Source organism: Leopardus geoffroyi, chromosome B4 (assembly GCF_018350155.1).
Source record: "Leopardus geoffroyi isolate Oge1 chromosome B4, O.geoffroyi_Oge1_pat1.0, whole genome shotgun sequence".
NCBI classification, from domain to species: domain Eukaryota; kingdom Metazoa; phylum Chordata; class Mammalia; order Carnivora; family Felidae; genus Leopardus; species Leopardus geoffroyi.
In genome coordinates, this window is record NC_059341.1 from 65,292,539 (window position 1) to 65,308,445 (window position 15,907).

General features: G+C 38.2%; 1 protein-coding gene across 10 annotated transcripts in view; it reads left to right on the plus strand.

Moving 5' to 3' along the window:
* Positions 1 to 15,907, plus strand: part of FGD4 (FYVE, RhoGEF and PH domain containing 4) — a 248,462-nt gene that overhangs the window by 140,379 nt on the left and 92,176 nt on the right. For 8 of the 10 annotated variants that reach the window (XM_045465995.1, XM_045465984.1, XM_045465985.1 and 5 more), the window contains exon 2: positions 7,294 to 7,446. Coding sequence is in view for 4 of the 10 variants with exons in the window: in XM_045465986.1 (XP_045321942.1) it covers positions 7,294 to 7,446 (153 nt within the window). In the remaining 6 variants the exon portion in view is untranslated. Of the gene's footprint in view, positions 1 to 57; positions 63 to 7,293; positions 7,455 to 15,907 lie in introns of those variants that run through there. The other 2 variants (XM_045465992.1, XM_045465991.1) reach the window with 2 other exon arrangements.

Here is a 15,907-nt window from a genome sequence, read left to right on the forward strand (position 1 = left end):
GTTCAGGTCTTCCTATGCTGACATCTTAAACTGCCTTCCTCAGTAATGTGGGCTTTTAGAAGGTGATAAGTGCTATGGGGGAAAAAAACTGTACAGCTAATAAGAGTGGCAGTTACACTAAAGAGAATGGTCAGTATAGTACATATTGACAAAAAATTTGAGCCAAGATATGAAGAAGGCAAAGCAATTAACCAGCAATTATCATGGCGGGGAAAGCATTGCAGCAGAGAGTAGCTAGACCAAAGGTGTACTTGGCCTGTTTGAGGAACAGCAAGGAACCAGTATGACTGTAATAGAATGAGCAAGGGGGCAATACTAGCAATGAGGTCAGTGGTAAAGGGACTGAGACCAGATCATGTAGTGCTTGTCAGCCCTTTTAAGGAGATGCATTTTTATCCTGTGTGAGATATAGAGCCATTGGAGAATTTTTAGCATAGGAGTGATATGATCTGATTTGGTTTTTAAAAGGGATCTCTCACTGGTCCTGTTTGAAAATATGACTATACTGGGGAAAAGGGTAGGAGTAAGGAGACCAGGTTGGAGGGTCTTGCTCTCATCCAGTTGAAGTTTCTAGTAAGTTAGGCCAGAATAGTAGCCTTGGAACAGTGATGGTAGATGGTGGAGTTGGCAGAATTTCTTGATGGATAAGATGTTGAACAAGAGAGAAAAAGAGGCCTTGAGAATGCTTCCAAGCTTTTTGGCCTAAGCAAAGGTGAAACCGCCATTAGCTGATGTGGAGAAGACTGTGAAGACAGTGGTTTGGGGTGAGTGTTGAGAGGTGAGGATGTCAGATTTGGGTATGTGGAGTGTGAGCTAGCTCTTAGACACACTAGAGATGTGAAGTAGGCAACTTGAATGTATTAATATTTCTTCACCTTTTCTTTGTTAAGCAAGTGATAAACTTTTTAAATTAAAAGCTTTTAAAATTATTTTTAAAAAATACATAAAATTTACCACCTTAACCATTGTAAGCATATAGTTCGTTGATATTAAGTGCAATGATACCATGGCCACCATCCAGCCACAGAACTCTTCATCTTATAATGAAACACTGTACTCATTAAATAGTAACTTTCCAGGGCACCTGTGTGGCTTAGTAGGTTAAGCGTCTGACTTCAGCTTAGGTCTGACTTCAGCTTAGGTCATGATTTCACGGTTTGTAAGTTTGAGCCCTGCATCAGGCTCTGTGCTGACAGCTCAGAGCCTGGAGCCTCCTTCGGATTCTTTGTCTCCCCCTCCATCTCTGCCCCTCCCTGCTTGTACTCTGTCTCTCCCTGCCTCTCAAAAATAAATACTTTTTAAAAATTTAAATAGTAACTTCCATTCTCCCATCTCCTCAACCCCTGGCAACCACCACACTACTTTCTGTCTGATTTTGACTATGTAACTCAGATATGTGGAACCAGACAATATTTGTGTTTTTTAAACTAATTTATTTCACTTAGCATAATAGCTTCAAGATATCCATGTTGTGGCATGTATCAGGATTTCCTTCCTTTTTAAGAGTGAATAATACTCCATTGCATGTATATTTGTCCATCTGTCAATGAGTTGCTTCCATAGTTTAGCTATTAGAATAATCTTGCTGTGAGCATAGGTGTGGAAACATAAAGGATATGTTTTTAAACAATCTTTAATACACATATTTGGTAACTTTCATAGATTTTCTCTTTTATGTAAGTAATTTATAAGCACAGTTTCATTATAAAATGTTTAAATGATTCAGTTGTACAGACAGCAAAACATGAAAGTTCCTATTCATCCTCTCTTCCTACTCTCAGTTCCCGAAATTAAGTTTGCCATGTTACTGACATCCCTCTCTAATGCATTTAGGCACATTTGTATATGTGTGTGTGTTTAAATTTATTTATTTTGGGGGCATCTGGATGGCCTTGTTGGTTAAGCTTCTGACTTCAGCTTAGGTCATGATCTCGCATTTCACGAGTTCAAGGCCCTCATTGGGCTCTGCACTGGTGGTGTAGAGCCTGCTTGGAATTCTCTCTCTCCCTTTCCACCCCTCTCTCTGTCCCTTCTCCACTTGCGTTCTCTCTCTTTCTCTCAAAAAAAAAAAAAAAATAATAAAATTTTAGAGAGAGAGAGAGAGAGAGAAAGAGAATATGAGTGGGGTAGGGGCAGAGAGACAGGGAGAGAGAGAATCCCAAGCAGCTCTGTGCTGTCAGTGCAGAGCCTGATGTGGGGCTCAGACTCACGAACTTAGGGGATCATGGCCTGAACTGAAACTGAGAGTCAGATGCTTAACCGACTGAGCACCTAGGTGCCCCCATATCTTCATTTTTAATGGGGGCATAAAATGCATATTTTCTATACATATTTTCTATAATATTTGTCTATACATATTTTCTATAATATTTGTCTTTTATTTAATAATAAATACTAGAGATCTTCCCAATCTTATTTTTCTTTTTCTGTTTTTAACAACTATGTGTATTTTCCATAATGTTGCGTTGACTATTCATGTACATATACTTTTACACATTCAGGACTATTTCTGTACATTAAATTCCTAGAGGTAGAATTCCTAGGTCCAAGGAAATTTCTGAAACTGTTGATCATATTTTCTTTTCTAAGATCCTTTGTGGTTTGCTTATCATTTTTCTGGAGAGTTTATTATGGAGCTCCAGAAGTTTGGGAAACAAATAGTTTTCTAAAATAAATTTCCTAACAATGAATTTGTTCTCCTTGGCAAAAGAGTTGTAAACCATGAGTTTTATTAAAAAAATAAATAAATAAAAAACAAAAAACTAGTTGATCTCTTAAACTAGGCATTTTAGGTAACACATGGGAGATAATGACTCTTCCTTGAACTAATGGGACAAATGGGGAGTTTTTGAAAGGATAATAGGAAAACACTGTTGAAAAATGTCTTATGGGGTGCTTGGGTGGCTCAGTTGGTTAAGCATCTGACTCTTGATTTTGGCTCGGGTCATGATCTCTCATTTCATGAGTCTGAGCCCTATGTCAGGCTCTGTGCTGACAGAACTCGGAGCCTGCTTGGAATTCTCTCTCTCTCTGCCCCTCCCCTGCTCACGCTCACGAGCTCTCTCTCTCTCTCTCTCTCTGTTTCTCTGTCTCTCGCTCTCTCTCTGTTTCTCTCAAAATAAATTTTAAAAAAAGTCTTATAATATTTTCCAGTGGAGAAACCTGGCAGACACCACCTTTCCCAGGGACCAAAGTTAATATCAAATGTGATAGTCACATTGATAACATGCAGTGATGTAATACTGTTTACAGATGGGCACATTGCCTCTGTGATGTCCTGCCCTCAAACCCATAAACCCGATGTAATCATGAGACAACATTAGAGAAATTCAGTTTGAGGGGCATTGTACAAAACACTTGACTGTTACTCTTCAAAAGTGCTAATGCCCTACAAAACCAGCAAAGACTGAGTAACTCAGGTTGGAGTGCAGTAAGGAAACAATGAAAACTAAATGCAATGTGATATTTTGGATCAGATCCTGTAACAGAAAGGGTATTAGTGGAAAAATTTGTCTTTATAAGACTTGTTTTTATAAATGTGTTGTAATAGGGGCGCCTGGTTGGCGCAGTCGGTTAAGTGTCCGACTTCAGCCAGGTCACGATCTCGCGGTCCGTGAGTTCGAGCTCCGCGTCAGGCTCTGGGCTGATGGCTCAGAGCCTGGAGCCTGTTTCCGATTCTGTGTCTCCCTCTCTCTCTGCCCCTCCCCCATTCATGCTCTGTCTCTCTCTGTCCCAAAAATAAATAAACGTTGAAAAAAAAAAAAAAAGATAAATGTGTTGTAATAGATGCTAACTTTAGGAACCTGAGTGTAGCTCCCTGTAAATCTAAGAATATTTCAAATTAAGTTTTTTTTGAGGTATCTCTTTACTCTGTATAGTGTACTCCTAAAAAATTTGTCTTCCCTGTAAAACTGCTTCTGTCTTCTTAAATCCAAGAGATCCTCTTGTCTCAAGGAGTGAAGTCCATCGAGCTTTTACGAACTAGAGATTTGGTGCAGTTGGAAGAGATGTTATGAATGGTTGAGGCCGCGTAAACATGGCCATAGTGAAGTCATAACAATGTGGTCTGGGGGCATGGGTGGTACTATGGCAAGAGATCAGGCATGAAGAATCAGAGAACTAAGTGGACTTTGCTTTGGAATGGATAGCCAAAGAGTAAGATGTGAAAAAGCCACTCAAGAATGATTTGGCAAAGTATAACAGCTTAGAACAAAATTTTGCAAATGGGAGACAAAGTCACCCTAACTAGTCATTATCTGCCACTCACAAGTATGATACAAAAGAAGACAGATAAACTTAAGCTGTAGTGGCAACCTCTCCAGTTGGAACAGGGAGCCTTATGCAAAGATGAGGCTGGATTGAGAATATCTGAAGCCTTTTGCAGTTAGCCTATGTCTAGACATTCCTTACAGAAGATATGACCCAGCAAGCGTAAATTAGTAACCCAAAGAGGAATGCAAAATGGGTAGGACCAGTGGTTGAAACTGGATTACCAATACTCAGGAGGAGACATTATTTAAATAGGACACTTTCCCCCGGCACTAACATAACGTAAACTAGTTGTATCTGTGCCCAAGATTAACTGGTCACCTTCTTGGTAAATTGGAATCTAAAAGTTGATATAAAATTTCTTGAATGGGTGGACCACCTGGTTACAATTTTGGTTTCAGTTCTGTATTGTGCAATTGGCACCCAAATAAGAACTGTCTCCAAATGTGAGTAGGCTGAGTGCGTCATAGACACTCAAAAGTCTTCTTTTGTATTGCTATTCCAAAGTGTCAGAAGATGAGCAATTTAATAAAATGGTCCTTTTTTATGGCACATTTTCTTTACCATGATGTGTCTGACTTAGAGCAGTGGTCAGCAAACTTTTCCTGTAAGGGGCCAGACTGTAAATATTTTTGGCTTTGCAGCCACAACTAGTCTCTGTTGCCTATTTGTCATTGCCCTTTTTTCCCCCCTTAACCCTTTAAAAATGTGTTTTCTGTGTCTTTAACCATATTTTCATACTTTGTGATAGTGGCTGAAGTTTGTAGACTGGTATTAAACAATGATCTAAAATCAAGTTTCTGGCTGTAGATTTTTTGCCACTGGCAAAAAAAAAAATGTTATAAACATGACTTTAATGGATTTATAAGAAAATAGAATATGTAGCTGATCTCTTACTGCAGGCATTTTGGCACATTCGTGGGAAATCTTTTCTAATAAATATGACACCTGCATAAAACACATCATGCCCTGAAAGTTTGCTCTCAGGAAATTGCCTAGTTTTTAATTTCAAGTTATTATTTATTCAAGACATTTTTTTTTGTTTCTAAATAGGCTAATTATTAAAGTGGTGTCATCTTTTAATATGTAACAGTGTTGATCTATTTTTCAAAGATTCAGTATACTCCTGTTTTCTCATTTAACCCATTGACTGCCTTCTTTTTATAGATTTGTTGCTATAGATCACATTCTTTCAGTGCCTCATTTTACAATTGCGTTATAGTTTCTGCCTCTGATTTGGAGCTAAGCTCTGGCTTTTCACTCTTTTGTCCCAAGGCCACACTTCCAGACCCCAGAAGGTGGCCTTTAGAACCACCAAACCATCCCTTGAGATCACTGTGGAACCAACATCCCAATGCTCCTAAAAGACTAAGTGGTTGGATGTCATGCTACAGATTTTAGAGATAGACTTTGCCTACTTCACCCAGTTCTTCTAAAAAAGTAGATAGGCTCACACATTTAAAGATTCAACCTTTTATTTCTTCTGTTCACAATTGCAGTAATATGCTGTCAAATAATCTCTAGGTCTTGCATTCAAAGCCTTCTGTTTGGCTAAAGAATGTTTAATCCAGCCAGCAGCTCATTTTAGCAGAAGGGTGTCTGATGAAAACCCACTTAATTTGTTTCAGCACTGGGTCTCTAAAACTTCTTGACAATACTTAAAACTGTTAATATCTTCTAAAACTTATTTTACCAAGATAAATTTCAAGGAGAATGCAGAAAATAAAGCAGTAGTATGTGCAGATTTTAATCAATACTATTTAATAATCAATTGAAATAAAAGGGAATTTTTTTACTCAGTAAAAAGTTGAGGGGCGCCTGGGTGGCGCAGTCGGTTAAGCGTCCGACTTCAGCCAGGTCACGATCTCGCGGTCCGGGAGTTCGAGCCCCGCGTCGGGCTCTGGGCTGATGGCTCAGAGCCTGGAGCCTGTTTCCGATTCTGTGTCTCCCTCTCTCTCTGCCCCTTCCCGTTCATGCTCTGTCTCTCTCTGTCCCAAAAATAAATAAACGTTGAAAAAAAAAAAAAAAAGTGCTTTAAAAAAAAAAAAAAGTTGATTGGGTTCTATTAGCTTTTCTTGTTTTGAATAATTAAGGCTTTTTATCTCTCCTAGTTTTCTTTTTAGTTATTTAGTTATTCTGTAAAAATGAAACTCTGTTTTTAAACCAATGATAGTTTCTTAAATGGATCATGATCTCCCTGGTAGAAATTGTATTTTCTCCTATAGCAGTGTCTAGTCTATTGTTAATATCACTATGTCAACTAGAAGCAAGGAAAGTTTGAGTCGTATAAAGAGAAAGCACTCGCACACCATTTCTTAAAAAGTCTCTGAAACTTAACAATTAACTTCTTAAATCAGGACTCAAAAAATTGATCTATTTTTCTACATCTTGGTCTCATGATGCCTTTCAGTATCGACATTTTAGAGTTTTGAGCTATAAATATGACAGTATAACCGGTATAATCCTTTTGTTGAAAACATGGGTATTAGCTTACAGATGTAGATCTGGACTCTGGTAAACTAGTGAGTGAGGGAAGGGTATATGTATTTTTTCTTTATTCATCGAGCCGTTCTTCTAGAGTCGTTAGGTCAGCTGTCATGTTGGTGCTTTCCTGCTTTGTTCTTGAGAGTCACTCAATGACTGGTGACTGGCTGCTGGAAAGGAAAGCTTTCAGCAGATTAATGCTGGGGCCCTCCTGTCTTCTCCTTCACCAGTAGCAGCTGCATTCTGCCCTTTCTGTGGCCCTGAAAGGAAGGGAGGGAGGAAGAGAGGGAGTGTGTGTGTGGTGGGGGAGGAAGGGGCTCGATCTCTGTCAGCATGCATTACCGAGGTTTCTCAACACATGGAATGAGATCTTTCCCAAGAAATTCTGTCAAGGCCAGTACACATGGGAAAAATATTTCTATGCTTAGTCTTGTAACTGTGATTGTTTTTGTTTTACGGGATAAAAAGGAATTTAGGTCATGTGACATAGCTGTGCTCCACCTCTGTATTTACCTGTCCTTTCTTTTTCAACTCTCCCAGGCATCAGTACCTGTCCAAAGATCACTCTAGTTCCACCTTGTGTGAAAAGCAGCACAACCCCACGGGTTGATCAGAATGTATCTGATGAAGAGGCTCAGGGAATAAATGGAAAAACGCCAGCAAAACACTCAGCTGCAAGTCCAAAGCCACAAGGTATGCTGGTGGGTTGTTTTTTCTTTTTCTTTTTCTTTTTTAATTAGATTGGGTGTTTTGTTCATTGATGAAGGCTATCCAGAAGAATGATAATGACTAAGAAAGAGTTTTAAGCTTTCAATGGGAGGAATTGGGTGCATTTATTTTTTTCAGGGGAAAAAACATCAGTCTCAAGCAGAGTTGGGTATTTGTTCTGCTCCTAAAACACCTTATACATTTTTTCTCTTAGGGTTCTTTTCTCATTGCTGGAATTACTGTCCCCTTACAGGGACACTTCATGTATTATGCTTGACCTCGTACAGGGCCTAACTTACTATTTGCATAATAAATGTGTGACAAATGAATGAGTGCTGTCAGAAAGTCAGTATGCCTTGCTAGATTTCAGAGGATCTGTGAAACAGATCATTGTAAAACCGTGCTTAACATACTTAGTAAATGTGATTTTCTACTGTTCAGGAACTGGGGCTTGAAAAGGCTTCACAGAAATTGAAATAAATGGCTCATCCATTCAGGAATTGAGCAGCCAACAAGGGGAGGAAACAATTATAATGGTGGAAATCTTTGAATATTTTGTTCAGGAACCATTTCCTTTTAGCAATAAATTTCTGGTGAACCAGGTATTAACTGTGAGAAGCACAAAATTACAGTTTTGATGGTACACAGTAAGGCCTTTGGAAACGTTAACACAAAGCTAAGCTCTACTATGATTTAATGTGTAGTTTCTTCTGAATAAATTTTTATTTATACCAAATGCTGAGCATTTTGATTTATGTTGTATTTGGTCTGTTTCCTGTTCTTGCGAGGAAAAAAGTGTTATAGAGAATCTATCATAAAAGAGTGACTGTTACTCTTTAAAGTTCTTATGTTTTTAGGATTTCTGAAAGAGACCTTTAAAAGGGGCTTATCTTCCAGATTATAGGACGTTTTCCTTTTTGTTCTCACTGGTAGCTGTATTTGTAGTCGTATCAAGTATGACTGTCAAGTAAGGTCAAATAATTGGTGCTTCAAATGAATGGTCCATTCATGAGTTTATAGCCTTTTATTTTGGCCATAGTTCTCCCTATGTAATTCATATGAATATGAACATAGACATTTTTTTGAGCATGATTTAAGCTATTTTATTTACAAAATACAAGGTTCCCTCTTGCTCATTAGACCTCAGCTGACAAAGATCAAATGAGGTAAGAATATAAAAAATGAATGCAATTCAGTTTTATGTAATTGCCCAGATCACAAACAGGAATTTCATTATTTAATAAAGTCTTTTTTGGGAAGATGCATTACTTCATTGTTTTTCGTAGTTCATTGAGATAAATTACACAAGTGTCCTTCCTGAGCTATGTGCCAAAATAATCATATTCTTTAGGGAGACAACACTTGAGCTTGCTTTTGCTGTTTGTAGCTTAATGAAAGTTTAATAGAAGTCAGTATTTTGATATTTAAATATATATTTACTTCCTTTTTGAATATGGGTTAATAAATATAATTTTATATAACTATAGGGACTATTTTCAGATTTTAAATAAATGACTTTAGAGAACATTATACTTTAAAAGTACTCTCACTAATTGTTTGGCCCTTCCCTAGTTCCCCAGCTAAAATTTTAACCCCACCCTAACCCTTGATATTTTGTGTTTCCTCAAACGTATGTTTTCGCATTCACTGCAGTCTGACCTAGAATATATTTCACTCATCCATCTTATTTTCTTCTGCCTTTGTACTGCCAGTCCCTCCATAGCAGAGCAGGCCTTCAGCAACACTTGTTGAATTGGCTCCCTGCTCCATTACCACGTTTCCTCTATTTTGTTTCTGCTGTTCTTTGCTTAAGACTTGGAAGAATGTGTGCCATATAGAGAAAAACATTCGGGAGAGAAGGCTACATCTTGGTATTGTCAGATCAGCTGCCAAAGAGATTGGGGACTACTTATTGACCAAATGAAAGTGTTCTCCACCCTCTAGTGGAGAGAAGCTTACTTTTAATTTCTCCAAACTCTTAAGAATATTTGGATAACTGAAGGGGAAAAAGCAAAGGGATATCATGGGGACTTCCTGCACACATCAAGAGATTATCACACTGATATCTTTATTCCCACTTAATTGCAAATCATAAATGGTGAGCCTACTGACACTTTAAGCTCCATTATGTAATTTTAATTTAATTGAAGATGCTTATTTCTTTCTTGAGAGAGAGTGCACACATGAGTGGGGGGAGGGACAGAGGGAGAGGGAGAGAGAATCTTAAGCAGCGAGGCTCGGTCTCAGGAACTATCTCAGGACTTCTCAGCACCGTGAGATCACAACCTGAGCCGAAGTCAAGAGTCAACACTCAACTGACTGAGCCACCCAAGGGCCCTGAAAATTCTTATTTTAGGTAAGTGTTCTCAACTGGAGACAATTTTGCAGCCCCACCCCGCACCCCAGCCCACCCAATCCATCCCACCCCACCCCACTGCCCATACTTGGTATTGTCTAGAGAATTCTTTGCTTGACACCGTTTGTGGGAGTTTCTAATGGCAGCTAGTGGGCAGAGGCTAGGGATGCTGTTCAGCGTCTTACAATGCACAGGCCAGCCCCCTCAAAACAAAGAATTATCAGCTATGAAATGTCAGTAGTTTGAGAAACTCTGATCTGGATCCTCAAAAGAGCTCATAAATAAATGTGTTTTTTTTTTCCTCATGTGGAGTGCTAATAATATCATAGCTAAAATCTATTTTAGTGATATTTATTTTATTTATTTTTTAATTTTTTTAATGTTTATTTTTGAGAGAGAGAGAGAGAGCAGGGAAGGGGCAGAGAGAGAGAGGGAGACACAGAATCCGAAGCAGGCTCCAGGCTCCGAGCTGCCAGCACAGAGCCCGACACGGGGCTCGAACTCAAAAGCCATGAGATCATGACCTGAGCCGAAGTGGGACACTCAACTGACTGAGCCACCCAGGCGCCCCAATTTTAGTGATATTTAAAAGGAAGCACAATATTAAATACATTTATTCATGGTGATTATATATTAACGTGTCTGGAACAATATCAGGTTTCTATTTTTGTGTTTACTAGTAAGTAAGTCATGGGGATATAGTGTACAGCTTGGTGATTATAGTTAATAATACTGGATTTTGTATATTTGAAAATTGCTAAGAGAAGAGATCTTCAAAGTTCTCATCACGTAAAAAAAAAATGTTAACTGTGTGGTGATGGATGTTAATTAGACTTTGGTGATCATTTGGCAATAATACAAATATTGGATCATATTATACACCTGAAATTAAAATAATGTTGCATGTCATTATATCAATTAAATACCAACAAGTATTTTTGAAGAATTACAGTTTTTAAAACAATAAAAGTGCTAAATTTTAGATGAGATAAGCTTACATTTGAATGTAAGTAAGAGCCTGTAGCTTTTGAAATGAATTCCTTCAATAGTTAGGGCTTATTTTGCCTCAGCCTCAGAAATACCCTAAAGCCTTGGAAAACAATGGTTTATTCACTTCATACCAATCCTACCAGTCAAACAAATAAATTACTGAGCAACTTCCAACATAAGTCTTTATTCTTGTTTACCACTTTTAATATTGGCCTATTTCCTGCCATGCTAGACATAACTCAAAATAACTTCCTTAGCAATTAAAGCTAATAGTTCTTTTTCTCTTAGGAGCTTTGATCCACAACATTCTCCATAGTTAATTATTTTGATAGAGCCTACATATTATCACTTATCAATCATTAAACCTTAATGTTTAAAAAGTATCGTGAACTTTGAAACATTATTGCCTAAATAATTTAAGTAAATGTAAAGTACTCAAACCTATTCCATTTGCTCTTAAAGTAAAGCATTCTATGTGTAATGTCCCATTTTTAAAGTATAATATGTTATAAATGTATAATGCGTTAAAAATAGCCAGCTGTATAGGACGCCTGGCTGGTTCAGTTGGTAGAACATGCGACACTTGATCTCAGGGTCATGAGTTTGAGCCCTTTTTTTTTTTTTTAATGTTTATTTATTTTTGAAAGAGCACAAATGGGGAAGGAGCATAGAGAGAAGGAGACACAATATCCGAAGCAGGCATCAGGCTCTGAGCTGTTAGCACAGAGCCCGACGCAGGGCTCGAACCCACAAACCACAAGATCATGACCTGAGTTGAAGTCAGACACTTAACCAACTGAGCCACCCAGGCGCCCCTCAAGCCCCATGTTAAGTGTAGGGTTTACTTTAAAAAGAAAAAAAAAGCCAACTATTGTTTTTCATAGTAAGTAAAATAAGAGTAACCAAATCCTCTGGTAATCCCCAAATTTAAACTATTAATTTGGGGTTTTTTTTCATGTTCAGTAATTATTTTGGATGGTTGGATTTTTTTTAATGTTTATTTATTTTTGAGAGACAGAGTGTGAGCATGGGAGGGGCAGAGAGAGGGAGACGCAGAATCCAAAGTAGGCTCCAGGGTCCGAGCTGCCAGCACATAGCCCAACACGAGGCTCGAACTCAAAAGCCACGAGATCATGACCTGAGCCGAAGTGGGATGCTCAACCGACTGAGCCACCCAGGTGCCCCTGGATGGTTGGAAATTTTTAAGTAAATTGTTTTATTGTACTTATGGTCTATAAAATTGGCTGTAATAAGCCCATTTTATTTATAGTCAACTAGATAATGTCAAACTTAGCATGTCCATAACTGGACGGCTGATCTTCCCTCCAAAAATTGCTTTACCTGTTTTGTCCCTTGATGAAAATTCCATCCTTCCAGTGGTTCAGGCTGAAGGTCTCCAGAGTCATCCTTGATTCCTCTCTCTTTCTCTCATACCTCACATTTATTCTTCCAGGAAGTCTACTTGTATTTATTTATTTTTTAAGTTTATTTGAGAGAGAGAGAGAGCATGAGCAAGGGAGGGGCAGAAAGAGAGAGAGGGAGAGAGAATCCCAAGCAGGCTCCACACTCAGCACAGAGCCCCACACAGGGCTTGACAACTGTGAGAACATGACCTAAGCCAATGTCAAGAGTCCGAAGCTTAACTGCCTGAGCCACTCAGGTGTCCCAGGAAGTCTGCTTTTAAAACATACCTGGAAACCAACGTTCCTCACTGCCTTCTTCTAAGTACTCTTGGCTCTTGGCTGAATTTCCACAGTACTCTCCTGACCCTTCTCCCTGCTTCTACCCTGTTTCTCTGCATTGTCAACATTGCAGCCGGAGTGACACAGTTGCACAGAAGTCCTGTCATGTTATTTGTCTTCACAGAAGTCTGTGGCGACTTCTCATTTCACTCAAAGTCACTATTCTTACAGTGTTCCCCAAGATTCTACATTATCATGCCCTCCCTCTGACCTCAGTACCTACTCTTGCCTGTTTGCTGCTTTGACTTCAGTCACATTGGCTTCCATTATCTCTAGCTTGTTCTCTACTTGATGGCATGCTCTTCCCAAGGTAACTCCCCCAACTTCCAGTCTTCTTCAAATCTGCACCTTTCGAAGAGGCCCCCTTTGAATGCCCTACTTAATACTGCAATCTGCACTTCCTACCATATTCCAGATCCCTTTAATCTTGTTCTGAGCCCTCCCCCTTCTTTCTTAGCTCTCACCACCTTCTCATATATGGTTTACTTACTGGACTTTTTTGTTTCATTTCCTTTACTCATTGATAAGATCAAGTGGATAGAACTTAATACGTATTCAGTAATACTGAATTAATTTAAAAATTTTTAAAGGTCTGTATAGATATGTAAGAATTCCTGTAGGATATATATTTTGGAAATGTCAAGTTTTTTTTTTTTTTCTTTTTTTTTTTTTATTAACGTTTATTTATTTATTTTTGAGACAGAGAGAGACAGACCATGAACAGGGGAGGGGCAGAGAGAGAGGGAGACACAGAATCTGAAACGGGCTCCAGGCTCTGAGCTGTCAGCACAGAGCCTGACGCGGGGCTCGAACTCACGGACTGTGAGATCATGACCTGAGCTGAAGTCGGACGCTTAACCGACTGAGCCACCCAGGCGCCCTTGGAAATGTCAAGTTCTTAATGGTTCTGTAAATTTATACTCCCTCCCAGAATGTGTGAGATTTCATATTGTCTGATTCCCTCACTGACATTTGGTATTGTCAGATTTAAATTTTTTGGTTAACTTGATGGTGCTGAAGTAGAATCGTATTTTAAATTTAATTTTCATTTCCCTAATTATTAGCGAGGTTGGACACTGTTTTTATTACTTTACATCCCTTGGGCTACAGCGGGAAGAAGTAGTAAGTTAAGTTTCAGGATTGAACTGGAGGTGCTGATAGAACACCGAGGAGATGTCCAGAGAGCATTTGGAAGTTGGGTAAAAGAAAGATGAGAAATGATGAAAGAGGAGGTGGGGGAGGAAAAGACAGTCATTTTTACATCAGTTACAGTTTTTGACCAAAATACACATTATTTCCCCCTAGGACCGTGTTTCTGACGCGTTAGCCATTCATGTATCATCTTGAGATTTTTGTCATATACCTGTAACATTTGTACTCTTTTATTTAAGATGTGCATATTTACTTTATTTTCCATTTGGGTTGTCTCCCTTTGCTGAGATAGATGCCTCCTCTGTGCTTCTAAAACACCCCAATGCCCACCTTTCCCAACATCGCTAAGCTGTTTCCTCACTAGATGATGAATTCCTTGATGACACTAATTTGTTCCTTCATGTATTCCACAAATTTGCCAAGCACTGTGCATGTGGTTACTGTGAATATATTTGTGATCAAAATAAACTTGTTTCTTACCCTCACAGAATGCCAATCTTGTGAAAGAGAAAGCTTTATATCTCTAATATACTTACTGTTTTATTTCTGGTTGGTGCGATACTGTTTGACTACCTAATCATAATAATTTATTATAAACACTTTGGAGAAAAAGTACACTATCCTCTGAAACAGTTTAAGAGATAGGCATAGTTGAGACAGGAAAATGCCTGATATGTATATATCTCCACAGGAAATTTTTCCTTAAAATTGACAAATGTCACACTTATTTAGGTATGTATCATCTTATTTGAGTTTTCTAAGCATCTAAGAGAGTCTGATATGTAATAAGTAAGTAATGTTCACTGAGTAAACTCTGGATGGATGAGTTACAAGAATTTCATAACAATGTTTATATAACCATTTTTACTGGGCTATAAATAACATATTCATTCCCTTTTTTGAATATTCTATTTAGGAATGTTGAAATTATTTCTGATATTAAAACTGCTTTTTTGGTGGGATCTTGTCCTACTTTGCTATTTTGGTATATATTCTACACAGGAAATTTTTCCTTAAAATTGACAAATGTCACACTTATTTAAGTCCCTTCTTTTTCAATGGGTACTATATTTAACCACCCCCACTGAGCAGATCTTGGAAAATAATTCCATTTCCATATAAAAGAAGCATATCATTTTTTTAATCGGGATTTTCTTCTTGCCTCAAAAGGGAATGAGGTGAATTAATTATTCTACCTCTAGTTCATTGTGATATGTTTTTCTTTTTCTTCTTCTCTGAAAGAATTGATAACTGGCATAGAAATGATGACATCTGGGCCAGTGAGCATCAGGCAACTGTCAGCTAGCCGAGTTTATAGAAGAAATGAGATGACTAAAAACCAGGATAACCAGCTGGGGGAAAATGGGGCATGTAATTAGGAGACATGATTCTCCTCCCTTCTTTTGGAAGTTAGGAGAAGGGTTTAAAAAAAGAAAAAAGATGATTTTATTTAATTTGTTAGAACCAGTTATAGAAAAATACATACATGTTCTATAATCCTTTGCCCAGAATGTTAATCTAAGAGGCAAAGTATATTGATTTTCAAAACTGAAGTAATTCCTATACTGGTAAAGCACTTACAGCATATTATATTTTCTCATCTACAGAATTCCTCATCTGTTAAGAGAAATTCTGTGGATTTTAGTATTTCAGGAAATGATCTGTTAACTGAGGGAAGGGCTTAGTAGTAAGCAACGAATCTGTGGTGTATTAATACAAGCCAACAATTAACATAGCAGACAATACTAGTAGAACTCCTATCACCCCCTTTTGCTGGATGTGTGATGAGGAGCAGTGCTGGAGGAGGAAGGAGCTAGAGTCTGGGTACCAGTCATGGAACCAGATCAGCCTTATTCCTCCAGGCCAATCACTTAACCACTCTGAGCCTTCATAGACATAAGAGGTGAATAACGCTACCTACCTCAAAGGACTGTGATGCGAAAGATTTCCTCTAAGATCAAATAAGATAAGGAGTTTTTGTTAAATGGGAAGATGCTACAGTAATTACTGTTGTTTGATGTTGTTTTGTTGGCTTTTATGTCTAATTTACTAGCTTTGGATTCTGGTATATTACTTCTCACTCTGTTGTTAGAAAATCTGTTTTGTAGCAAGCAGTGTATCCCTGGGAATTAGTTTCAAACTTAGTACTTTCTTTTCTCTGTTTAGATAAATAACTGCTGTGTTATCTCTAATAGGCTTGGGAAGG